The sequence below is a fragment of the Cydia strobilella genome, chromosome 23 (genome assembly GCF_947568885.1).
Source record: "Cydia strobilella chromosome 23, ilCydStro3.1, whole genome shotgun sequence".
Classification (NCBI taxonomy): domain Eukaryota; kingdom Metazoa; phylum Arthropoda; class Insecta; order Lepidoptera; family Tortricidae; genus Cydia; species Cydia strobilella.
The window spans coordinates 2,389,572-2,416,396 of NC_086063.1; the positions used below are offsets into that span (position 1 = coordinate 2,389,572).

At 39.9% G+C, this 26,825-nt stretch overlaps 1 protein-coding gene across 1 annotated transcript in view; it reads left to right on the forward strand.

Annotated features, from left to right (window-relative positions):
• The first annotated feature begins 947 nt into the window (after positions 1 to 947).
• Positions 948 to 26,825, forward strand: part of LOC134751799 (protein enabled) — a 168,415-nt gene continuing 142,537 nt past the window's right edge. Inside the window, exons 1-10 of the mRNA XM_063687289.1 lie at positions 948 to 1,624; positions 19,112 to 19,277; positions 20,061 to 20,216; positions 20,865 to 20,983; positions 21,284 to 21,395; positions 23,708 to 23,883; positions 24,328 to 24,424; positions 24,629 to 24,679; positions 24,955 to 25,152; positions 25,513 to 25,686. Coding sequence (XP_063543359.1) covers positions 1,107 to 1,624; positions 19,112 to 19,277; positions 20,061 to 20,216; positions 20,865 to 20,983; positions 21,284 to 21,395; positions 23,708 to 23,883; positions 24,328 to 24,424; positions 24,629 to 24,679; positions 24,955 to 25,152; positions 25,513 to 25,686 — 1,767 coding nt within the window. The 5' untranslated portion in view covers positions 948 to 1,106. The remainder of the gene's footprint in view (positions 1,625 to 19,111; positions 19,278 to 20,060; positions 20,217 to 20,864; positions 20,984 to 21,283; positions 21,396 to 23,707; positions 23,884 to 24,327; positions 24,425 to 24,628; positions 24,680 to 24,954; positions 25,153 to 25,512; positions 25,687 to 26,825) is intronic.

Below are 26,825 nucleotides of genomic sequence, written 5' to 3' on the forward strand. Positions count from 1 at the left end.
CCATATAAGCTTACATCTAGTTTTCACCGTAACCCGCTTTCATGCAATCTTGGAATACCTATTTGTAGCTTCAGAAAAACAACGTCGCGTTCCAAGCCTGTTTTAGAAAATCCTAGTAAAAATTACCCCCGTATTACGGTGTGGTAAGGTCGATAATGTGACGTGTAATAATAATATGATTCTGTCAAGTTATCTGTATCGGGTGTCAAGATAACGTGTGATGTGCACCGAGGTTAACTCGCCTTTGTTACTGGAGGTGGAGATAAACATAGGGATAGGCTACACGATTATCTTTTAAAGGTACCGAAAATTTTTACAAAAATATTATTCGAATTTAAACTGTTGTGAGACATACTAACACACAATACACGGTCGTCGTGAACGCTGCTCGCACTATTAGTGCTTGAGAAAGGAGACCTAGGCTCTCCGAAACATGTCGCGCGAGTGACTAAAACAAGTGAGTCTAAACTGTAAAAAGATTTAAAAATATTATTTTCCTGATGTTTTGGAAATATTTTATATTTTACTTTAAGACTAACCGATAAGAAGATGAAAACTATGAAGCTGTTACATGTCGTAGGTGGTAGATTCAATTTTCACAATGTTCTATTTGAGTATAGGTAGGTGGTATAGATATGTATCTACCCAGGGAATATCGTTTAGTATGACCTCACAAAGTATTCTTAACCTTATTAAATTTATCAAACAGTGTCACTGTCAACATAATGTTAATAACATCTTTTACCATGTATGTATATCATATTATTTTCAGATAAAAGCAGCGTAAATAATTCAAATATTAAAATCAGTAACTAAGAATAGATTATCACTAAAATTGCTTTATCAGAGCAGTTAAAAAAACTGGAACCACAAATTAATAAATTATACAGTTGCGCTTGCGACGCGTGTAGCCTTGCCCTTAATGTCCGTCAATCATACAATCAGTCAATCAGTAGCACTCGAGACATCGACGCGCGCGCACGTTTCCCCGCCATCCGCCTTCACAATGTGACTCACTCAAATTGACGAAACCCATCGATTTACTGTCATATTTTTTTAGTGAAAGTGAACTGTGATACACAAAACGTTACATTCCAAAAGTGATAATGCGTCGTGTTAAAATGAACATAGATCCCGATTTGGGGGATCTAGAGGAGATGCTAGCGCACGTACAAACTCAGCTGGAAAACGAGATAGACTTGGAGATGGAGAGCAAAATGACCTCGCTGATTAACGTCCAAGAGTCGCCAAAGATGGTTAAGAGGACTAGTTCCTTCAGTAGGGGCGAAAGTTTAGAATACAGACGGCCAGCTCCAAGACCGCCTTTAGCAAGAGTTAACAGCGAAATAAACTCAGGCAGTAAATCCCTAAACGGAGAATATGGCGCGTTAAAATACCACAATCAAAATGGTCGCGGATCCCAAACAAGCTTAAAATCAGATGAAATGGGATCTCAAATCTCGTTTCAATCATTTCGTTCGGAGCCTGTACAACGACATTCTGTGTTAAGTCTGCCGGATAAGAGAGGGTCGTGTGCGTCTCTGAATGGGAGAGGGAGGACTGCAACGTTGCCGAGAGGATATGGTTCGAGCAAGGAGAAGAATTGGGAGGAGTATTGGGCGCAGTAAGTTGTTTTATTTTTATTTTATAACACTTAATAATAAATCTGCCTATAGCTAAGTCATCAGATAAATAGCTGCTCGCCTATAATTACATAATAATAGTATAGGTTACGTTTTACTTTCCACTGCTGAGAGTGCTAGGCACAAGCTATCACGAGAGGGATTGGGGTACAGTTCCTCTGCTGGCCGATAGGACTCCACATACACTTCATATGTTTCATTTCATTGTAACTTAACATCATAATAAACCTACGCAATTTGAATAACAGAACGAAATACAAATGTTATATTGAAATTTAGTATCAGGGTTTTCAGTTTTTGCTATGCGTCTGACATCTGTCATCTCAATCTGGTATAATCCAAACCCAAGTTATGAGGGTTCAATAAAAACGACGACTGCTTGTCTTGGCGGGAGCACCGGCACCGTGCCCCCAGATTAATGTTCTATGTGAAAGTGAAGAGATGGAAGGTCCTATAATGTCCATCATCAAGCCTACGAAAGGTTTAATATCTAAACTACAAGTATTTTCGTCATTTTAGAAAGTTCGTACTCCAAAACACATGCGGGCGTCTGAATGCAATAACAATAACATCAATAACAATCCCTCGGTCGTTATAATCACTACCAAAGTCGAGTACGCAATAGAACCAGTATAACCACTTTCTGATAAAGGTACTCTTACGGATTAGCTTACACTGGTCCATCTGAGAACGCAACTCGCACGTTGAAAAGCAATAGCTAAACGGCCCTTTCGTAGAAATCTGTTGTTCTCCGAAACGCATTGCCCTAATAAATGTCGCAGAAAAACGTGACTCAATTTTGGCATTTTAACTTGATATGTTAGTCCGAAGTGTTGGTCATAATAATTCACTCTATATCCGATTCGTAGTGACGTCATTCGTTATCAATTTTCCTTCCACCTGATAGAGAATTCTTAAAAACTCGATAGAAGTTGTAAATGGAGCAGTTGCAGTTGCAGCTGAGTCATGGGTGTTTTCTATGTATTTAAATTTTACTTAAAGGAAACGTTCTCTTATTTTTAAAAAGAAACAAGACTGCTTTAAAAGATTTGACTTGACTAAAAAGATTCTTGAGTACTAAATATTCGATTTTATGTATATTATGTACGATAGACGAGTGTAAGACCTAATACATAACTGTATTCTACTACTACTACAAAATACTACCATACTACACCACCACCAACATACCACCATAATACTACCATGCTGTATTCTACTATTAAAATACCGAGTGTTTATTTTTGGAAAATTTTAGTCGGTTCCATTCCCGGGCGAGACAAGCGAATTTAAATAGTTATTTGTTATACAAGGGTGCAAAGTTGTATTTTACCCGCGAGTGTAGAATTGAAACACGAGCAAGCGAAACGATTCTATAGTTGAATCACGAGCGAAGCGAGTGGTTCTAAAATAGAATCCTGAGCGTAGCGAGTGTTTCAACACACGAGAAGTAAAATACATTTGCACCCGTGTGTAACACAAAACTTTTCACCTCACTATAGCGAGGAAAGTGCAACATCCACAGGCGTTAGATCATCTTCATCACTGGAATCACTAATTTTTTTTACGAAATTATAACAGAAAACTCTGGAAGTTGTGTATTTTTACGCGAGAAATTATTAAGAAAAAAAAATTGTTGACATTTCTGACGTATGAAATGTCAACGATGCGTTTTGAAATTGCATCGACTCAACTTGTGAGTTCAGAATAATATTTAACATCATTATAAATAACAAACGTTTCTTATGGAATTTTAAGGTTTATGACTTAAAATCATTAAATAAAGCTAAATTTGGTATTTTTTATTAGACTCTCAAACCATTTATTTAATGATAATTAATATCGAACGAACCATTACCATGAGCGTTTTACGTTTTGTTATCTGTCAAGCTACTTAAACACGCTCCATCCAAGGTCAAATTACTTTCCCCACTAGTGGATAAAACGCGTTTTTCCCCGCTTGTCTTGAAGGATAAAAGACAACTTTCCGAGCTGGTGAGGGGAAAAAATCTTTCCTTTAAGTAAAATGAGCTAAGGTTTTAAGGCACTTTCCCTCCAGGGCCCATAATGTTTTTCCATACTATATAATATAACATATAAAGTTATTATTTAAAGTCTATCTATGGTAAGTTAAAAGTGTTGCTGTTTGACAAGTTAGTATGTATGTATTTTAGATAACAGTTGACACATATAAAAGATATGTTGACACGGAAATCACGTCCAATCATATAGCACTATCAGACCATGTTAGTCATTGCCTTGATTCCTATTGCATCAAGTGTCACCAGACTAAAAGCACCACATTGTATAGTCAATAAGGTCTATTTGAAATACTTAGAATCTTTATTCGATTAAATTGTTTTTATTTCAGACCTTGCGTCCATGTCGTGTTAGTTACTTGGTAAATTCATAAGAGCTGGCGCGAGATTTGTACATACTGTCAACATTTTCATTGCAAATCCGCGCTAGCTTTCGTGAATCGATCTATACAAACAAATCTTAATTTATATATTTTTTTTTTGTGAATAAGGAAGATGATGCCTTTAGGTTTGGGTAGTCAGCTGCCGCTCCGTCGGTGGGTTGAAAAACGCTAGCTATACCCACATTATCACTTCTTCCGGACTGAAATTTCATCACATTATAAGTTATTTTGGTAAGAACTTGGGTCATAAAAATATATTACTGGCTTACGTTCATAGGTACAGTCGCCATCAGATATATCGGAGCGGTCAAGGTGCTCACAAATTCACACTCACCTCTATTGTCAAGGCGTTAGAGTGCGTGTTCAGATATTTTTGAGCACTTTGACCGCTCTGATAATATATATCTGATGGCGACTGTACATTGTTAGTAGAAGAATTCCTTCAATGTTTTTTGTCGCAATCTTTAATCGACTCTAAATAGTTTCCTTTGCGTGTAGGATGTGATTGTTTACATGTTTTCTAGCAAGTTTTGCGTAATAGATAACTTGCCAGTTGCCAATTAATGGATTAGATGGACTCTTATTGAAAATACACACTAAATTAAATAACTAGGTCAGGCAACGAATGCTCAAAAAAAGTTATAGAGGGAAATGCTTGGAACACTATTTTCGTTTTCGTAACTTTGTTTGGACTAGTTAGGTGAACATATCAAAAGTCCCCGGCCGTAGCCCTTGAGCCAGGGGAGAGAGGTTTTCACCTATCAATATGGTGATTCTTGAGGAAGGTTGAGGTGTATAATTTGTTAAGGTTTTGTGTAACCCGTGCGAAGCCGGGGCGCGCGGGTGGATAGTTCTTATCTATTTGGTTCGTAATGTGATAGCCGTTGGCATATTGCTGTTCTCATTCCAATGAGCTTGTGTTTTGGTTATCTCTATGTTTTGGCGAATTGGCTCAGAACAGAATATGTAAGAGTGGCGTAGCGTGTTAAGACTAGGGGGTCTCCAACTCTCATGGCAAGGGACACAGTCAGTCATACAATCCGGCCCGCGAAAAGGAAGTTAGGAGGGTTTTGATTTTGGCCAAGGTCCTCGTTGACCGGGCTAGCATCTTCTCGAGTACCATTATTTTGAGTTCTTTACTAAAGGAAGCAGGAGAATCGAAGGCTTAGTCTTGGCCTTCGAATTAAAAGTTTGGAGACCTGATTTATGTCAAAGATTCTTATTGATCATCGGGCTAGAATTCTCCTGGGTCATACTTATTCGAATTTTTAACTACATTAAACAAGGTACGGAAACACGATTTCAGCGCCAACTGCGTCTGTTTTTGCGCATTTATGTTCATTCTGTGTGCACACTGTATGATATGTTATGTATGTATGTATGTATGGTCAGATAGATGCAAGCAGTAGATAACAGGAAGCGTAATAAAAGATAACGGATGTTTTTGTTTACGCATAGTACCGCGCCCGTTTTTGCGATGATTGATAATAATGATAAATGATAACACTTTCTCAGTAGTAACAGTCGTACTTAATTAATTTTGCAGGAATGTTTGTAAACAGATAATGGATGTATATTTACTAATATTTAGTTGTATGTAGTACATTAATGCTCATTATGAACATTAAATTATAAGTTAGTTTTACAAACCGCGTCGGCAATCCGTACTAATATTATTAATGCGAAAGTGTTTGTCTGTCTGTCTGTTACCTCTTCACGCTTAAACCGCTGCGGCCGATTTAGTTGAAATTTTGTACAAAGATAGTTTCCTCGGGGAAGGACATAGGGTAGTTTATTTTATTCATTTAACTCCATGCATACGAAGTCGGGGGCAAAAGATAGTAGTTATTTTATTATTATAGACTCGGGAAATGCAAAAGGATACTGCACGCTGAGTATTAATTTTGAATAGATGACATTTATTTTAAGTCCGTTGAATTTAATACGAAGCCAGCAAATTCAGACAAATCAATAATAGTGGTTTTCCATTGGAAGACTTTTCGAATAATAAAATAACAATATCCGTTTATTTAGTTATTGGTTAAGGATCTTCCCACACCTATTGTGTGATAGAAAAAAAGCTTTATATCTACGTAATACGAGCGAAAAACACGTCGTAAGTACGGCTCGGTTCAGCCGACGAATAGAATAGAATAGAATTTCTTTATTTGCTTGAATACGTGCATAAGATGAAAACAGAAAAGGTTTACATGTTTCAGTATTCAGTCGAGGACACGACATGCAAATAATTGACGATTTAATAATTTTAACATAAAATAAAAGTACAATATAGAAAATATTACGACAGAAATGAAAATAGTGGGTAAATTTTCCTGTTAAAAAAACTAATAATAAGTTGGTAACAATTTGAATATTAAATAATAAAATGTCCATGAATAAATAAAACTAACGACGACCCTAAAATAAGCGATAAAACAATGTCGCTTTATTTAGTCAGTGTTTATAACTAGCATATCGAATTGTTAACCATATAACATAACATATCTATGTCACATTACCATTTGAAATGTCGGACATGCTTATCCTTTGTTCGGCAGTTGAACTAAACGGAGGATAATATCTCGCGTAGGACAGAATACAATCGGCCCATACGTAACGCGTTTCATAAGAATGTATTCAAAGGGCCTTCTTCAGTAGGTTAGGAAATGGTTACAATGGCGATTTGTCAACGAAATCTACGAGGAGATTTTAACGAAAAATGTTAGTCTTTCTTTACAAATTAAGGTCAAAGCGGACAAATCCGCCATACGGTATAAGTTTACAATTTATTATTGCTTTTAGTTTTCAGCAGTCAAAAGCAGATAGTCTCTTTTTCCTAGGGTTGAAATAAAAAGAAATATATTCTCGTATTTACGTATGGAATTTCCCCTATGACGGATTTGGCCGCATTGACCTGTAGGTAAAAGTTGTCAGTGGACCTGGCCACGTAAATAGCAGTATCTAGTTTGAATACCGGTAAAAGCAAATTGATCTGTACAGATGTGAAAGTTGCGGAAAGTTTCCAAATAGTTGGAAAAGTTTTCGGAAATTTCAGGAATAAATTCACAAGAACAAAACAAATTTTCATTCTGGAAATGGAATAATTACGGTTCACATACAAAAATATGAGAAGTTTCTGAAATTATTTCTAAGTGGAAATTTCGTAATTTTGGGAAACTTTCCGTCACATAAGTACCTATTCATCTGTATATCATGTAAAAATTTGACAAAGGCGCCAGTTTTCATTGTCCTTCAATTTATTCCACATTCGATCCCGAGTCATGAATATCGTATTTTCATCAGTGCCCGTAGTACAAGCATTTAGCCTAGATTGTGACTTGAATCGGTTTTGAATGCCCCAAAGTGTGCCTTTAAGCTCTTTTTCTTCACATTGCAAAACCAGCAGCTTTACTGCTATTACTTACCTATTGTTATTCTTAATTTACACATTCCTTCGCTGTTAGAAACTCAACCTTATTCCATTGCATTAAAGTTAGTATTAGGTTTGCGAGAGTGGTACTTTGTGTGGGCCCGGCAGCATGGCGAAACCAAGATGCGGGCCACATGTGGGTTGACTCTGCAACTATTGCATATAATTTTTATTACAATGCCATAAAGTGCACAATTGTATACATGTTAATAAGTTTAAAGATGAGGTTGATGTTAGTAAACAATGTCTGGGGTTGCGTGATGGATTGTGGAGATGAAGATGCTCGTTTATAGTGCGATTTTGTTCAATTATCCAGTTAATATAAACTAAATAAATACGTGTGTGAAAAGTCAACTTAAACATTTTATTTTCATTTCTATAGATTTAAGAAAATAGCCTGACATACTCCACCGGCTCGCTGCCACTTAGGTTGAATCAGCAGAGCCAGGCGAGCTTACTATTACTACTACTACTATTACTATTACTATTATTAGCGTACTATTAGTTACTCTGTGCTTACAGTGCTATTTTCTATCATCATCGCCTCCCCCTTGTAGTCTCCTCTTCCTAGTCCTTGCTGCAGGATCTGCTGGCTGGAGTTACCCTAAGTATCAATATTTCTATAGATTTAAGAAAATAGCGTACCTACGATTACTATAAATATTTTATGATACAACTTAAATATTCATTAAAATACATCAATATAATACATACACATACATACATACATTAATATCTCATTCTTCAGCGCCGTAACATAATTTGCACAGCACTTAATGAATACGAGTTTCTATTTACTATAGTCTCTATGTGTCGTTTTCAAGCAAAAGGTACCACATTGTCGCTTGCCATAAGGACGCTCTGACAGGTTTTTCATATAAAGTTACAAGCAATTTTCGTCCTTATGGTAAGCGACAATGTGGTACCTTTTGATTGAAAACGTCACATATGTACTGCGTGTGACTACCAAGAATAAGCGGGCATCTCGCTCGTTTCTTCTCAGAACGTTGAATGAGTTGCCTTCCCTTTGCGCTACGACATGGGATTCTTCAAGAAGCGGGTATTTAGGGTTCTCAAGGGTCGGCAATGCTTAAGCGGCTCCTGTGATGTTTGCTTATGTCCATGGGCGACGATGACTGCTTCCCATCAGGCGGCTCGTCTGCTCGCTTGCTGACTATCACATTAAAAAAAACTTTTTTTTGGTGACTATAAATCCGAAAGCCCGCGTTTTGTATTCAGTTCCATACTATATCTTCATAGTTTTCGCTAGCCCATCGTATTAGTAATAAGTGAAACTAATGACCTCCTGCCTACGTATTACCAAACTAGGCCAAATCCGAACCTTTTTTATGTCGCAAAAGTAAAAGTGAAGTGTAGGACGGCAAGCCCACGTCGAAGGCAATGTTTGCGTTAACCCCAGATTCATTTGTACGATAACTTGTATGTTTGATAGGCGTTGCAATAGTTTTTATATGAGATGCATTGCAACGTTGCATGTTATAGACCGCGGGCCAGGAGCATATATCGTCAGTCATCGCCTCCCGGCTAATACTTTGTCAGGTGATAGTTTAGATGCTATTCATGAATTAAAAAAATAGCCGGTTGTATCGTGGTGGAAACACTGAGTTGATGACTGAACATGTAAAAAAAATGTTTTTTCAGTAATAGCCTCCCGATTGATATTGTGTCAGATGATAGTTTATAGATCAGGGTTCGAAATTATAGATAATTATAGTCTTTGATAATTATCGCGATAATTATCCGATAAATATGGGATAATTGTCCCAGGTATGGAATATTTATTTTCTTTGTTTTCTGTTTTTGTTTAGTTTGTTGTTTTGTTTTGTTTTGTGTTTGACATGTAAATGAGATGTACATTTATCAATAAATCATCTGAAATCTGAAATCTTTAGTAAATTTTAAAATCTCGTCTTAATTTTAGGTTATATTATTATCAAATCGATAATTATCAGGCATAAAAATAACTATCATCGATAATTATCCTTTCAAACCCTGGTTTAAAAGCTATTTAAAATTTAAAAAACCGTCAGCCGGTTGTGTCCAGGGACCGGACAACCCTTTCCGCGATAAAACCCTTTCAATGGGCGACACTTAAACACGGCTAACACATTGAAAGACTTTCCCTTTTGAACTGCAAGCCCATTCATACCCTTACCTTTGACTAACCCTTACCGAAAAGCTAACCAAAAATAAGGCTAGCTCTTAATAAGGGTTACCCTTATCTTTAAGCGCTATTTATAAAGGTTTCCCTTTGCGTGAAAGAGACAGGATTAGTATATATCTACGGTAGGGTATGAAAAGGAAAGAAAATACGTGCCTAGTCAAAGAACGCCGCCATCGCCGCCGACGATCGCTCGGATTCGAAGTAATGTGTGCTTTATGAACAAGGTAGACGACTTAAATTAGCACGCTTATATGCTAAAAGGGAAGCCCTTTATAAGGCTAACCCTTATAAGCAATATGCAAGGTGTTGGTGAGCGGATGATAAGGGTTTTGTAAGGGTATTTGGGCTACCGATTACTCAAATGTGGTAGCTTTATATAAGGGTTTTTAAAACCAAAACAAAGGGTTTCGCCTGGCAAAGGGTATGGTGAGTTAAGCCTTATGCAATACCCTTATAAAACCCCGATAAGGGATAGCGGGCCGGTCCCTGGTTGTGTCGCGGTGGAAAGGGATTTTAAATGTTCGGTCGGTGACTGTGGACGCAAAATTGCAGAGCAGATTTAACGAATTCTATCGAATTTCTAACAATACACTAAGTGTTCGAGCGCATAGCTCATTAATAATTTATCGTCATACCTTATGAATCTAAAAATTCCCATAATATACGATCGAATTGGTTCAATTGAGGTATCGGTTTGGATCAGAGCCATCGCGTCTGCATAATTGAATGTGTTGGCTAAGACTCGAGTCCTTTGAGTCCACTGCTTTAAGACTCGACTCTAGTTATTAAGTCGACGCTTGAGTTTTTATCGAAACTGGAATATTTTGTAAAGACTCGAGTCCTTTAAAGAGGACTTTCAAATTATGTAAGTACCAAAGATTTCTAAAACGCATTGTCTCCGCACGAAATATGGATTACTATACTACCCCATTTAGACGGATCAAGTACATGGTGGTTTTCCTTCCATTGTGGTATTTGGTCGATCGACTGAATTTTTTGTACTCTGTCGTTAGCAATGTATTATGCATTCGCTATGTGTGTATAACTATCATGAATAATGCATGCAAATTCTCGCGCCGTTTAAATGGGGCTTTAGGTACACATAATTTGATAATGTCTATTTTCCTTAGTGTTTATTTAGATAAAGCCTACAATTTTCTATCCTAGGCACGAGTCTATCCGAAGGCACGAGTCCTTTTATGTTGCGATTTAGAACTCGGCAAAGGACTCTACTCGAGACGATTCGAAATCTTGAGACTCAAAAGACTCGAGTTTTGACCAACACTAGTTGGATCGCTGCGAGTGAGCGAGGTTATGAATGATTTTACTAAACGGTTTAACTGGGAAATTGGGAATTGGTTTGATGTTTGCGGGTCTGTAAGTAAGATTTTGATCATTTTTAGGGTTCCGTACCCAAAGGGTATAAACGGGACCTTATTACTATCTTTCTCCGACTCCGCTGTCCGTCTGTCTGATATTGAATATCATTTCCTGATGCTCAAATTTGACTTTCCTTGATATTTTGTAAAAATCAATTAAATTTTCTCGATTAGTTGTCGATATTGGTGCACTAAAAAATGTAGCCATCAATAATTATTTTTGTCAGAAAGTTTGCTTAGTCTTAGAGTCTTAAAAGAAAAAGTCTAGTCTTAAATGCGATGATGAAAAAGGAGAGACCTGGTGTAACAGCAATTGTGTAAAAAAATTACAATTGAATAAATGTTTCTGGATTTTTCTCCTAAAACTTTAACGAAAAGAAGTAGAACCATAAAAGTGACTATACTTAATTAAGACTAAAGATAAGATAAGATAAGATAATAAAAACTAGATGACATTAACCACAACGCGTTCATATCAGTTTGCTGTATCTGTGTTCAGGACACCACTGTATATAGTTGCAGCTTGTATAAACCTCTTTCTCCAGGATTTAACTTGTGCAAAAATCGAAACCTGTCAAGACAAATGCAATTTTGATTTGTCAAAATAAAGATTCAAAATACAATGGAATCGAAGGTCTTTTTATAGGCCTTTGGGCGGCTGGAGGATAAAGCTATTTTTGTATTGTTTTGTCCCATAGACCCGTGAGGGACAAAACATACGCAATGCGACAATATGATTGATCGAGTAGATTTGAAGCCCACCATAAACGACACTAAATTTACGGTGGAAAAAAAAAAGTGAGACTGACAAGCACAAACAATAACATCGCTTTCTCTGCTACTCCTACTGAAAGATACATACGACTATCCCGTTCGGTCATTTCCCCCCACCCCTCATGACCCTACCAGTTATACTAGATTCATGTTTTGTCCCTATACCGTGATCATTTCACGGGCCCCTGCTTTTGTACCTGTCACTTCATAGGGCACGTATAATTTACCATCAATTTGCTCTTCCTTTTATATATAGCGAGTGCGAACTATATGTAAATATAGGTCATTTATGTTTCTCAGGTTAAGCCGTTGAAAAATAACTTCAGCCCAAAGAGATACGAAAGCCCAAGCTAAAAGTATTTATTGCTTTGCCAGTCACACCCTAAGAAATTGTTTTTTTATGCAAATTATTTTAGTTTAGTTTATTACATTAAGAATAAAACAAATAAATGGTCCCAAAACTCTGTGAAATATAAAAGAACCTAATGAATATATATTATTTGCGCTATTCGGACACACGGTCTTCTTTGTGTGAAAAAGCGACAATTTAACAATGCGACCTTTCCCTTTTATGACTTATATTGTCATCGTTTCTTCGACCCTTCCATTCAGGGCAGGGTGCGTAGGACATTATAATTAGGATAAAAGTGTACTATTTGCCATATCATAATGGTGCGAGCGTTTTCGACTTAAAATACGTGAGTGACCCGTTACTAATATGTTTAATATAATAAAATGAGATGTTTGGTAGATGGTAAAATTTTACCTAGCTATGATGCCTAGCAGGGCCACTTCCAACATTTTATTGAATAAGAGCGATGTTGACTGTATGTAAAATAAATTATTTTTAAACATGCACGAAAAAACTAGAAAATTATTGGAAAAACGTAGAGAGCAGGTATATTTCGACATAAGTTTTAATAATACCAGGTAGGTAATATGACCGTAATTTGAATTATCATTTTGTCAGCTCGATAAAAAAAGACTGGTTTGACTTTTCAGTCAAATATGACTTCCACTACCATGGCATTTTTGTTTTATGGCGTTTATAACAGGGATGTTGCGAATATTCACATCCGCAACCGCGGAACTTCCGCATTATTTTCAACATCCGCATCCGCATAAAATCGGTGCGGAGCTTAATGCGGATGCGGATGTGGAACAGATACGTACAGGAACATCTTAGCGGCGGCATAAGTGCTAGGTAATTTCGTCATTAGGCAATAGGAATCTCGTTTCGTTTTTGTGATTCGTCGATCGAGCGTTTAGCATATGACGGACAGCGACAAGAAGTGAAAAGTTTGTTTTATTTGGACTTTAGTATAGTAATGCGATTGTGGGGCACCTATATTCTTGTTCAAATACCAAGTTTCTTTTTTTTTTTAATTACTATAGTGTAATATTTGACGTTTTTTATGTGCCTAATCTTGACAGCCGCATCCGCCTTTAAAAATCCGCATTCGCGTCCGCGGATGTCAAAATACCTTAGTACATAGTTACTGTACTATACTACTTATTTATGTTTTTTGCCGATCCATAAGCAATCTAACAAATATTTTATGAATCAAATTATCCTAATACAGACCTCAGACGCAACAACTCAAAAATGAGAATACTATTATATTAGCATAATGTCGCAAGCTTGCTTTTTATGCATTTATTGAGGCATTTAATACCAGTTCAAAATCATCTAGTTACCTAAATGTAGGTATCTGTATTCATATGGAAATTGTCCAGAATATAAAAATTGCATAATTTAATTTTTGTTTATCACCATAATAACTAGTATTTTTCACAGCGGAACCGGACTACGAGGTTTCCTACAATAAATAGTTACAGATTTGTTGGAGAGTTACATAATGCAATATGTATTCTACAGCCTGATGTTTAACGGTTTATTGTAGGTAATAAACGGTTAAACATAGACCTTGCAATAAACAAACAACAATTAAAAACGATCATACGCATATCAATGAAAGTGACCATTTGACATTTGACTATTTGTCAATATTAAGCCCACTCGCGTACCGTAGGCGGTGGCCTTCTGGACCAATTTTGCGTCCGTTGTGTTATGTTGCGTAATTATATGGACACTCGGGGACACAGTATCGAGCTACGCTTAAAATCTAAGATATATGTAATTCAAGTTGAAACTGAATTAAAAATTAAAGGCAGCGTCGCGTGCGGTAATGCTTTTAGAACAATTTTTAAGAATGATTTTATGATGAATTTATGATTTAGAGACTTACAAGCGATGTGACATCTGCCATATAGTTTCGTACATTACAACCGGCATGTGAACACGCGTGTCTATATAGAGAGCCGGTGAGAGTTGGCCTTTACACAGGGTGGCTGGCAGAAAAAAATGGTCAGGACAATCAGCTGTGACAGAACATTGAGAACGCATTATGTGACGTCAGAATGAATCCAACGTTTTATGAGTTTTTGTTGATTTAAAGCAGCCATACTCACCCTTTTTTTAAGCGGGCCACAAATACGGTTTTGTCTTGTAGCCCCGAGCCGCAAGGTGATCGCATGGGAAGATTATATACCAGGATCACGGATCACCTCGCGGGCCATCTAAAATAAAAAGCTTGGGGGGCCGCACGCATCACGCGGGCTGAAGTTTGACTATCGCTGTTTTAAAGTAATTGAAAAGTGCAAAAGCGTCCTTGAACTGTTTTTAGGGTTCCGTACCCAAAGGGTAAAAACGGGACCCTATTACTAAGACTCCGCTGTCCGTCTGTCTGTCTGTCCGTCTGTTTGTCACCAGGTTGTATCTCATGAACCGTGATAGCTAGACAGTTGAAATTTTCACAGATAATGTAGGTATATTTCTGTTGCCGCTATAACAACAAATACTAAAAACCGGCCAAGTGCGAGTCGGACTCGCGCACCGAGGCGAGGGTTCCGTACGTTGTTATAGCGGCAACAGAAATACATCATCTGTGAAAATTTCAACTGCCTAGCTATCACGGTTCATGAGATACAGCCTGGTGACAGACAGACGGACAGCGGAGTCTTAGTAATAGGGTCCCGTTTTTACCCTTTGGGTACGGAACCCTAAAAAGTACCCTCGGTGGGCGAGTCCGACTCGCACTTGGTCGGTATTTTTACCTACAGGACAACCACATTATGACATAAAACGGACTCCTTCCGTTTAATAACGACCACGACGACTATCCGTATCTTACTTGACTTCATCGCATACTCCGTGTCCATAACATATCAGGTTCAGGACTCATTTTACATCCATCGCCGTACCGATTAATCGAATCGTTTGTGGACCTTATTTCCACTGCTTAAGGTGTAATAACCACTTAAATGTTTTCGTTTGTACTTGCCGCGTTAAGCAAGCCCTATTCCGGCTAATCTCTGGTCCATTACATTAGATCAAAAAAGTCGTGTGTCTAGATGAAATCGAAAGTTACTTACAGCATTTTAGTTTGTCACGGTAGATGCCCAGTTTATAGGAACGTTTGTACGTACGTAATTTGATCCGTAAGTACTTACTACACGTAATCAAATTGTTACAGTTGCTTAGCCTTTCACTTCTTACATTTTTTGCGATCTAGTGTCCGAACTCATCTTATCAGTAAATAAAAACCTCATTATCTTAAGGCCTCTATAGACCTTGCAACAAATCGCAAGCGATTTAAAAAAAATGCCGGCTAAGTACGTTTAATATAGGTGCAACGAACTTCATCGATCGATCAAATGCACATCAAATGCCTCAATGTAGGTAACGCACATCGCATGCAATTATCGGTCAGGTTTGCAGAGTCCCTAATTTGAGAATATTGTTTAGGTATAATAGGTATACCACTACATAATTTGTAGATACTCTTATATGTCATGTTTCCACTTCTACTCATTCGTATTTTTACGCAAATCTTGAATGGAGCAATATATTCAAACTTCTATCCTGCCCTGTATTCTAATTCTGTATGTAACTTTAATAGGATCTTGCAGAAGCAATTGCAGTCAGTATTTCTAGATTTTCGGCTACAAAACACAAAGCGTCTATTTATAATTGCGTCCTGCCGAGGCCATACGTCAACCATAATAACCGAGATAGTAACCAAGTGTATAAGAAAAATAGTAACTACATAAGACAATCACGGGATGTACACGCGATCGCTGTCCAAATTCATGAGATGATCGTCTACGTCCGGTTTTATGGGGTCAATGTTTGGACCTAATATGAAGCTCCTTGAAACCAGTAGGAACTGGGAAAGGACGTTAAAGGAACTCCATTTTTAGATCTAGCATACACCGGAAAGAATTGTGACAGAATCATTCACAAACTTACACAAAAAATCTTGACCTAACGACAAAAGGCTATTGATTGCATGGAATGCTGATAATTATAAAATGTACACATTTTGAAAAAAAAAATTAAAAGACAAACACTGAAAGAACTATTCTAAATCAGACACAAAAATCATGATCTGAAATGGACGCCATTTAATGCATGTAAATTAAGAAATGTACACTAATTGAAAAAATAACCTTAGTTTCTTGCGTTGGTAGGTATCTATCTTCTCGGGTCAGAGACAGAGGTAAGTACGAACCGATGCTAGTTTTCCTTTCTGGCATTCGTAAGTGCATTGTAATATGCCTAAACTCTTTATTATTCCCCATTCTGCCCCACTTAATAAGTTAGAAATCAAATGATTCTAAACGCAATTGAACACCGGGAATTCGGCCTTAAAACTGCAGAATGTTTCATTTTCCTGCTTACGCAAGGCTGAACGCATACATCAATATTGTTAACGGAGCTATAAGGTAACGACATGACAATGCCGTGCAGTCATGTCATGTGTGTCACGTACAGTACAGATTTGCATTGAAGATAATAGTTTTCCAATTAATTGGCATTGTAACGAACAATGAACTTTGTAAACATGAATTTTGTCGAAAAGAAGTGAAAAGTTTTGCCTGGCTTAATAACTATATTTTGAAAACTAGCTTTTCCGTGTTAAAAGACCCCCCCCCCCCTTTACATATGGTTTCGGGGATGAAAACTATTATTTGGACAGAACGACTACTTATTTCCATACCTAATTTCATCTAATTTCAGCGCGTTATCGATCCCCGTACAAACTTCCATCCCCCCTTTTCACCCCCTTAAAGAATGACTTCACGGATAAAAGCTACCCTATGTCCTTCCCCGGGACTCAAACTATCTCTATACCAAATTTCAACTAAATCGGTTCAGCGGTTTAAGCGTGAAGAGGTAACAGACAGACACACTTTCGCATTTATAATATTAGTATGGTCAGTATGTATTTATATCGACATAATTATAGAGCATATGTTTTTCCGACAAGTACAGTATTATCATTTTTAGTTTTATTTTTATTTTTTTATCAAACAAGTTAAACAGCATGACAGTAAATTACCAAACTACTGCTAACTTACACAGAAAATACAAAAAGAAAAAGAAACAATATACAAATAATCACAAATTAAAATACTAACATTTAAAAATAAATAATTAACACATTTTAAACAGTTGAAGGACGTGCATCCATCTTCTCACAGAACCTCAAACATTCATCACGCACAACCACCTGTCTGCCTGCAAACAAATCACACTGAGAGGCTGATGCAAGGAGCGCATATGTATTGTAAATGAGGAAATGACAATAAATTGTCCTATATTTGTAATACTTCTCTACCTATTCCGACGCCCGATTCGGTTTCGGGATTCGGACGTCCGGGTGTTGGTGTGCCGAGGCCAAAATATTCTTGAGCGAATTGGGGCGGCATTTGAGGGAGAGAGGTCATGACCCTCGTTCCGGGTCATTCCTGATACAGAGGCTGTCTATCGCGGTTCAGCGCGGCAACGCGGCGAGCGTGATGGGCACCTTTGCGTCTGGAAGGGCGCGGGACGAGTTGTTTGACTAGGTTGTGGATTTGTTTAGTTTTAATTTAGTGTATAGATAATTTTAATGTAATTTATTTTAATGTACCTTTTGATCGATTGTATTTAATGTAAATTTAAATCCACCTATTGAATTATAAATTATCTTTTTACCCGTACTTACGTAATACCTCCCTGGTTTTCTAGCACCAAACAAAACGCGCCAAAAACACAGCATTACTTAGACTTTTAAATTTAAAATCCTCTAAATCCTTAATCTGCAGAGATATATCAACGTTGAACCGAAATGCAGAGCCGTCTGTCATCCCTCCATTTAGTTGACCCAGATCTGGTGTTTGCTCGCAATTCGCTATGATCCATTGGCTAATAAAACACTTGTTCCAGTGGAACCGTAGCGAATCACAAATACTAGTACAGGTGCTCGATTTGCAAACGGAAAAACCTTTGTTACGGGCTAAAAGAAACTTTCCATTGCGGTCAAAGGTACCTAAACGCAAGTAGCAAATGTACCTGTGAACTCGCACTAAACATTAATCAATGTGTAAATGCATGCGCTTAAGTTTTGTAAATAACCGATGACTTAGTTTCATTAATTGAATTTAAACTGTTGTGAGACATACTAACATTAAATCATTTTACGGTTTAGACTCACTTGTTTTAGTCACTCGCGCGACATGTTATGGAGAGCCTAAGTCTCCTTTAGAGTACGCGATACACGGCCGTCGTGAACGCTGCTCGCACTGTTAGTGCTTTAGAAAGGAGACCTAGGCTCTCCGAAACATGTCGCGCGAGTGACAAAAACAAGTGTCTAAACCGTAAAATTATTTAATGTTGGTTTCATTTTAATGATTTCTTATTCTTGCGTAATCTATGATGACGAACAACACGCGTCAGAGATATTTGATTATTTGAGTATATGATGACTAAAAGTTAAAATGATCCTTTTAATTTCGTCGATTTCTGCGTCAAGGCTAGTCTAGACAAGCGCTTTAACCTACCCTAGCATGGTTATCTGCAAAATGCATGGTTATACAAACAAAAAACACAACACGGCGTGCAAAAATCTAATTTCTTCTCGAAATTATTAATAACCTAAATCAATCAATTAAATGGCGAAATGACCTCCACGCCGTACGTATAATTATGCCCTGAGGTGATAACTACCTAAGATAAGCAGGGTGTTCTGGATGATACCGATTCATAAATTGCCTATTTTCATCTATCTCCAACTTTCACGAGTTCCGATAAGAATCGTTAGAGATATCTAAACGGATTCCAAATTCGAAATCCTAAAGTGAAATCCGGAGAAACCCTAGCAAAAAAACCGTCCACATTTGTTTTTCTTTGGTCAATTTTAACATTTTTAACCATGATGTTTTTGTCCACAGCGAACAATCGATAAGCAGCGCGCGCGCCTCCGTCATGGTGTACGACGACGGCCTGAAGCGCTGGGTGCCATCCGGCAGCAGCTCGGGGCTGTCCAAAGTCCACATCTACCATCACACCCAGCACAACACCTTCAGGGTTGTTGGGAGGAAACTCAATGATCATGAGGTTAGTTATATCATTGTTGTTTTAGTTTGTTACTAGTATGATGATGGCTTGAAACGCTGGGTACCGTCAGGGAGCAGCTCGGGGCTGTCCAAAGTCCACATCTACCATCACACCCAGCACAACACCTTCAGGGTTGTTGGGAGGAAACTCAATGATCATGAGGTTAGTTATATCATTGTTGTAGTTTGTTACTAGTATGATGATGGCTTGAAACGCTGGGTACAGGAAAATAAGAAAGTTCAAGCATCTTTAGCAGCAATCGATCTTAAGGAAAAAAATGTGTGATTACATAACCACCAAGCGCAAGTCCGACCCGCACGTGGCCGGGTTTTTGAAGTGAAAATTTCTTTAGCGGCGCTGTGCACTTTTTGTGACGGGGAAAAAATGTTAAACTCGCGACAGATTTTGCGACAGGTCACGTGACCGACAGATTGAAAATTCGTAAAACGGACACGTGACCAATGGATGGAAGTTGATTTTTCTGAGAGATAAACTTTTTAATGTTAAATAATTTTAATGAAGTGTTAAATTTTTAATGTAATATAACTTGTTATGTTTGTATACGATAGCGCAATAAATGAATATTGTTGAAGTGATTGATATTTTGGAGTGGTTAGGGAATAGTTTTGCACAAATTGCTTTAATTATCAGTATAAAAGTACTATTATTTATGTGGTAAAATACAATATTCAAGTTTTCACTTCTGCCGGCACTCCCGGAGTGCAACCCGTTGTTTTTTTTTTTACTTTATATATCTACTGAAGTATTTTTTTATTATTCCAGGTGGTAATAAACTGCGGCATCGTCCGCGGGCTCAAGTACAACCAGGCGACGGCGACGTTTCACCAGTGGCGAGACGCGCGACATGTGTACGGACTGAACTTCTCGTGTCGCGAGGACGCGGACAGTTTCGCGAGAGCCATGATGCACACACTTGAGGTATAGTTAGGACTTTTCTTATAGCACAGAATATATAATAGTACTAGGTACAGAAGATTCACTCCCTAACAGAACGCGTCTACTACGCGCAAGGCGGCGCAAGCGCGTGCATGCGTGCGTTCTGTGGCGGTGCGCGGTCGCGGCAATTACTATGGAAAAACCTCAAAATTGAGGCGGCCGCAGGTACTTGTGACGCGACGAAATCGCGGAGTGGGACACGCCTGCTTATAGGCTAAAAGGGACAAGTCGCGTAGGCCACAGCCACAATGGAATTCATCTGGCTTCAAATCGGAAAAGCTAATTGATAAAAAATCGACTTCGTATTACTTAGATTTTTTTATATGTACAGATTTGCTATATTTCAAACCCCGGCTCGAAATTTTATATTTACCAATCGCTTTTCGGTAAAGGAAAATATGTGAGGAAACTGGACTAATCCCAAAAAGGCCTAGTTTCCCTTCTGGGTTGGAAGGTCAGATGGCAGTCGCTTTCGTAAAAACTAAGTGCCTACGCCAATTTTCTGGATTAGTTGCCAAGCAGACCCCAGGCTCCTATGAACCGTGGCAAAAAGCCGGGATAACGCGAGGAAGATGATGATGATTTACTATAATTGTATTTATAATTCTATACAATATTTATTTGTACTAGATCCTGGCAAACAAACCGATCGGAAACTCGGCGCCGCCACCACCACAACCGCCTAATCCGCCTGTACCTTTTAATGGACACAACAACACCCAACACTACGATGAAGATATGGGCTACAGGTAACCACTTCTCAATGATTTCCTTATAATTGACTCACTAACGAACACGGCTGCTTGCTTGCCACTATCATGACATAAAAAACTTGCTTTCGTCCGCGACTTCGTCTGCTTAATAGAATTACTATTTCCATATACCATTCTGATAGTAAATTCCTTCTTTTCACCACCTAAATGGATAATTTCCGCCTTCGTAGGAGTTGACCGGCACAGGCTACCGCGAAAGTCTAAAACCGGTGATATTCATCTCTATCACTCTTGCATTACTGTTTAATATTTATTTAAAATGTTTTTTTTTTTCAGAACGATGACGCGCGAAGACGCAGCCATACTGCAACAGCCAGCGTACCACGCGCCCCAGCACCAGCACCCGCAGTATCACCCGCCCAGCCAGTACCACGCGCCACACCACGCGGTAATATATACTCCCTTTTAAGGCTACGCGCGCACTACGGGGCGGCGGTGCGTTTTTAAATACGCAAAGGGAAAAAAACCGTGTGTGTCCAGTACGCGCACAGCGGTGATATATCCGCACGTTTTGCCATTCTAGTCCCAACTCAAGTTAAGAACGGACGTTGAAAATTCGGAGACGCGCTAGACCGCGCGTGCTGCAGCAGCACCGTGTCGCGAGAACAACTGCGTCACTGGATGGCTGCTGGCCGGTGTCCGCACGGATTTTATTCCGCAGTGCGCGGATTTATTCAATAGTCCATAGGATGCAGAAAATTCGTGCGGCGCCGCACCGCAACCAATCTGCAGCAAACCACAGATTTTAATCCGCATACAGATTATTTTCCGCAGTGCGCGCACTTCAAGGAGGTTGCATACTTCACAGATTTTGCGGAAAAAAACGCACTGTATAAATCCGCAGTGCGCGCGTAGCCTAACGTTAACTGTCCTAATCTGAATTTTTAACCTTACGGCTTTGTGATAGAAGTTTGCCGTGACCCGTATACGGTACACGGACAGTAAACAGGTTAACGCTTTCCAAGTCTCGGGACCGAAGACAGTCTGATTATCGAGATTCATTTAGATTCTTTCTACAGTTCGTTTGACTAAATAACTATTAAATAAAAAAAAATAAAAAAAAACCTACGCTATATGCCAACAAAATCCATTTTATGACAAAAATGCCTTACATCATTTTGGAAAATAGCTGATACTATTCAAACTGTTGGATAGATTTATATAAAACATAGCTAAGAACCACCGCACAAAACTCGCTTTTACACTAAAAAAAACCGCATCGAAATCGACCCATCCGTTGGAGAGCTACGACACCACAGACAGACAGACATTGGCGTCAAACATATAAATAACACCCCTCTTTTTGCGTACCCAGATATAAAACTCTCATCTTACCCCCTTATTCATAAAACTTTACAGGCCTGTAGTTAAATTTGTGTACCCCGTGTGGTTGTATGTACGAGTAAGCAACCTGCCCGTGCATACATATACATGGATGAATGAATATAGATACACTTCAAGTTACTGATAAGTTTGTTAATTAATGATAACTTTGTTTTCCGCTTACTGCTCCTACACTAGCTACTTTAGATTAGAAATTATTTAATTAAGGTAGGGCACTCAAGGTCTATTAACACATTGCTTATTATTACATCATTTTTGTATATGACTGTTTGTTGCCTAAATAAATAAATAAAAAAAAAATATGTTTTATCCCTTTCTTACAAATACATAAGTCAAAATGACAGATAAAGACAAAGGATAGCTTAATTCCTGAAATTTTTGTAATGCGTTTATGAATACCGCCATTAGTTGTTTACGACTGAATAAAAAAAATCTATCGTTAAGGGATAGTAATAATTTCATGTTTCGGTGGCTCAGCTGGAGAAATAATAATTAAGAACTAATTAGTGCCTACTACAACAAAAAAAAATATATTAGCAAATGTTGGTTAATCTATTTGTGTTTCTTGCTAATTAATTTGTGTTTATTACTACGGTATAATTAAATAGTATTAGGCTGTTAATTATATTAAACTTTGTTGAACATGTGTCCAAGTCGGGTTCAGTATAAGAAGTTACTCGGTCAGTGACAGTTCGTGTAATGTATAATAATGTACGTTTTTAGTGAAGACTAATATATTTATTCGAAATTTATTATAACACATGGACGATCACGAATCTGCAAAAAATGTTTCGCGTTGTATACAAGTTTAAGACTGCTGCATAAAAATGTAGACGTAAAGAGACGAGATCATATCATATTTAAAAAATCCGGATCCCGTCATCGTCATTATTACCTATTCTGTTCTGTTCTTTAGTTATTCACCAGTTAAGTTATGTATATTTGTATATATATATATATATATATATTAGATGTATATATTTATATTAGTAGTACTCTATGTTATTATGTCACGTCGTCCACAACGTGTCCCGTCCCGAACTATGCTGTCCCGCACACTCCGCTGGCTCCACAGAAAACCAGCGCCGTTGACCACGCTAGTCGTGCCAGCTGCATTGCTGAGTGGAGACCATTTCGGCTTCACATCTCTATTTCTACTGTTTCGTTTATCTTTGTCTTGTATTTGCTATATATGTGTTGTATTGATGTGTTGTCTGAATAAATTATTTCTATTCTATTCTATTCTATTCTATTCTATCATATAGAAATTTAGAACATATCATCGTGTTCTACTAAATAGTTGGAAAGTAAAAACGTATTTATTAGTCAGCGCGTAACATTTATCTATATTTACAGCACCAACAACCAATCCCGGGCGCTGGAGCCCCAGCGCCGCCGCCGCACGCTGCGCCCGCGCACGGCACCCCCGCCCTCGCGCACGCGCACGGCACCCCCGCCCCCGCGCACGCGCACACGCACACGTTGCCGCACCAGCCCTCGCAGCCCGCGCACACACACCATCGCACCTCCAGGTACATACTCTCACATATACACGACTGTAGACCTTAATCTACGGACTAATCGAAGTCAGTCAGCAAATAGCTATGACACCTAACGGTGACAAAAGTTTTGGTGCCGGCCCTAAGGAATAATCACGAACGAAGATGGTGCTCTCAGATGTCAGAGGTCAAGATTCTCTAAGAGCCCCTGAGCCAGCGTAGTTAATTTTTGTATATTCTCTGCCAGATACCCAAAGCGGGTTCTCTGTTCATGGCGCTTTTCTCTACAAAAGCGGAGTCTGCTACGAGCGTAGCTCAAGCTGGCCGTAAATGTGCTGAATGATTTGCTTTCACATTGAAATCATCGTCACAATTACACTATTCATGTAACACATGAATAGTGGGCCGTATGCTTGTTTGCCACCGTCGTGGTATTTAAAAAAAAACTGTCCATATAACTTTTTTACTTTTTACTAGCGCACCGATGCCGCCTAATATGTGCCTAACGGCAGCGAACAATGGTCCACCCGCACCACCGCCTGTACCGCCCCATCAAAATTTACCCGCAACTAATGTGAGTACTCCGCAAAAATAGTTTGTGATTTTTTTTTTAATTTTAATTTTTCATTGAACTATTAATGGCTAGTCTAGTTAACTAATCACCTCGAATTCTCAACGTGATCCATCCATTATTGCCATCATTTCAATGCATTTGAGACGAAAGTTATAATTGGTATAAACTAAGAATAGTATTTTTGTTAATTACTTTTTTATATAGGGTCCCGTAGCGCCACCGACGCCCCCTGCCGCGCCTCAACCTCCTCCAGCGGTAAGTATTTTTAATTATATATTTGTTAGAAACGCCATATTTTATAAACCAATTTTTAGGAGCTTATATACGCGAAAGTCTATACTTTTATATTCATGTGTATTTCACATATTTGGATACTTACGTCCTAAAATAGATACACATACTTATTTAATGTTAAAGTTTTTCGAATACAGTCAGATTATATTTCAGAGCCTTGCAATTTAAAATGTATGTTCTACTTTTAGTACACTGGGTCTGGAGAGGTTAAAATGATGTAATATTTCGTTTTCCAGCCTGCCGCCCCACCAGCGCCCCCCGCCCCCTCGGCCGCCGGCCCGCCGCCGCCCCCGCCCCCGCCCGGCGCCGCCCCCGCCTCCGCTCCCGCCGCGGCGTCCCCGCCCCCGCCGCCGCCGCCCCCGCAGCCCGCGCAGCCCGACCTGTCCGGCCTCGCCGCCCAGCTGCAGCAGGCGAGACTCAAGCGGCAAGCCAAGGTAACGTCTCCCCGAGACCTACTTCCTGTCAGGATGGCCGAATATCACCAATTACTAGTTTAGGTCAGGATGGCCGAGTCGATAGAACGTTTAGTAAAGGGCGGCCGAGTCGCTAGAATTAATATTACTGAAAACTACTTCAAATCGGGATGACCAAATCGTTAGAAGTATCATCGAGGATGGCTGTTGTTTTACAGCAGCAGCTATTTGTTAGCAACATATCTAGCTGCTACACAACAATTAAAGAATTTTAATAAATTATCATGATGTCGACAGATGGTATGATGCAACAAATGTTTTATCTGACACGTCTAGTCTTGTGACACTTCCTTCACTAACCTTTGCTCTTCCATTTTCCAGCAAGCGGTCACTCTTGCGGCGAGCGCGGACGCGTCCCCTCCCGGCGGCGCCGAGCACTCCGGCTCGTCGTCCAGCTCGGGCGGCAGTGCGCGCGGCAACAACAACATGCACTGCATGATGCACGAGATGCAGCGCACGCTGGCCCGCCGCCGGGCGCACTTGGACCGCGCCGAGGTAACTACACATGTCACATATAACGGTGACAAACACTCCGGCTCGTCGTCCAGCTCGGGCGGCAGTGCGCGCGGCAACAACAACATGCACTGCATGATGCACGAGATGCAGCGCACGCTGGCCCGCCGCCGGGCGCACTTGGACCGCGCCGAGGTAACTACACATGTCACATATAACGGTGACAAACACTCCGGCTCGTCGTCCAGCTCGGGCGGCAGTGCGCGCGGCAACAACAACATGCACTGCATGATGCACGAGATGCAGCGCACGCTGGCCCGCCGCCGGGCGCACTTGGACCGCGCCGAGGTAACTACACATGTCACATATAACGGTGACAAACACTCCGGCTCGTCGTCCAGCTCGGGCGGCAGTGCGCGCGGCAACAACAACATGCACTGCATGATGCACGAGATGCAGCGCACGCTGGCCCGCCGCCGGGCGCACTTGGACCGCGCCGAGGTAACTACACATGTCACATATAACGGTGACAAACACTCCGGCTCGTCGTCCAGCTCGGGCGGCAGTGCGCGCGGCAACAACAACATGCACTGCATGATGCACGAGATGCAGCGCACGCTGGCCCGCCGCCGGGCGCACTTGGACCGCGCCGAGGTAACTACACATGTCACATATAACGGTGACAAACACTCCGGCTCGTCGTCCAGCTCGGGCGGCAGTGCGCGCGGCAACAACAACATGCACTGCATGATGCACGAGATGCAGCGCACGCTGGCCCGCCGCCGGGCGCACTTGGACCGCGCCGAGGTAACTACACATGTCACATATAACGGTGACAAACACTCCGGCTCGTCGTCCAGCTCGGGCGGCAGTGCGCGCGGCAACAACAACATGCACTGCATGATGCACGAGATGCAGCGCACGCTGGCCCGCCGCCGGGCGCACTTGGACCGCGCCGAGGTAACTACACATGTCACATATAACGGTGACAAACACTCCGGCTCGTCGTCCAGCTCGGGCGGCAGTGCGCGCGGCAACAACAACATGCACTGCATGATGCACGAGATGCAGCGCACGCTGGCCCGCCGCCGGGCGCACTTGGACCGCGCCGAGGTAACTACACATGTCACATATAACGGTGACAAACACTCCGGCTCGTCGTCCAGCTCGGGCGGCAGTGC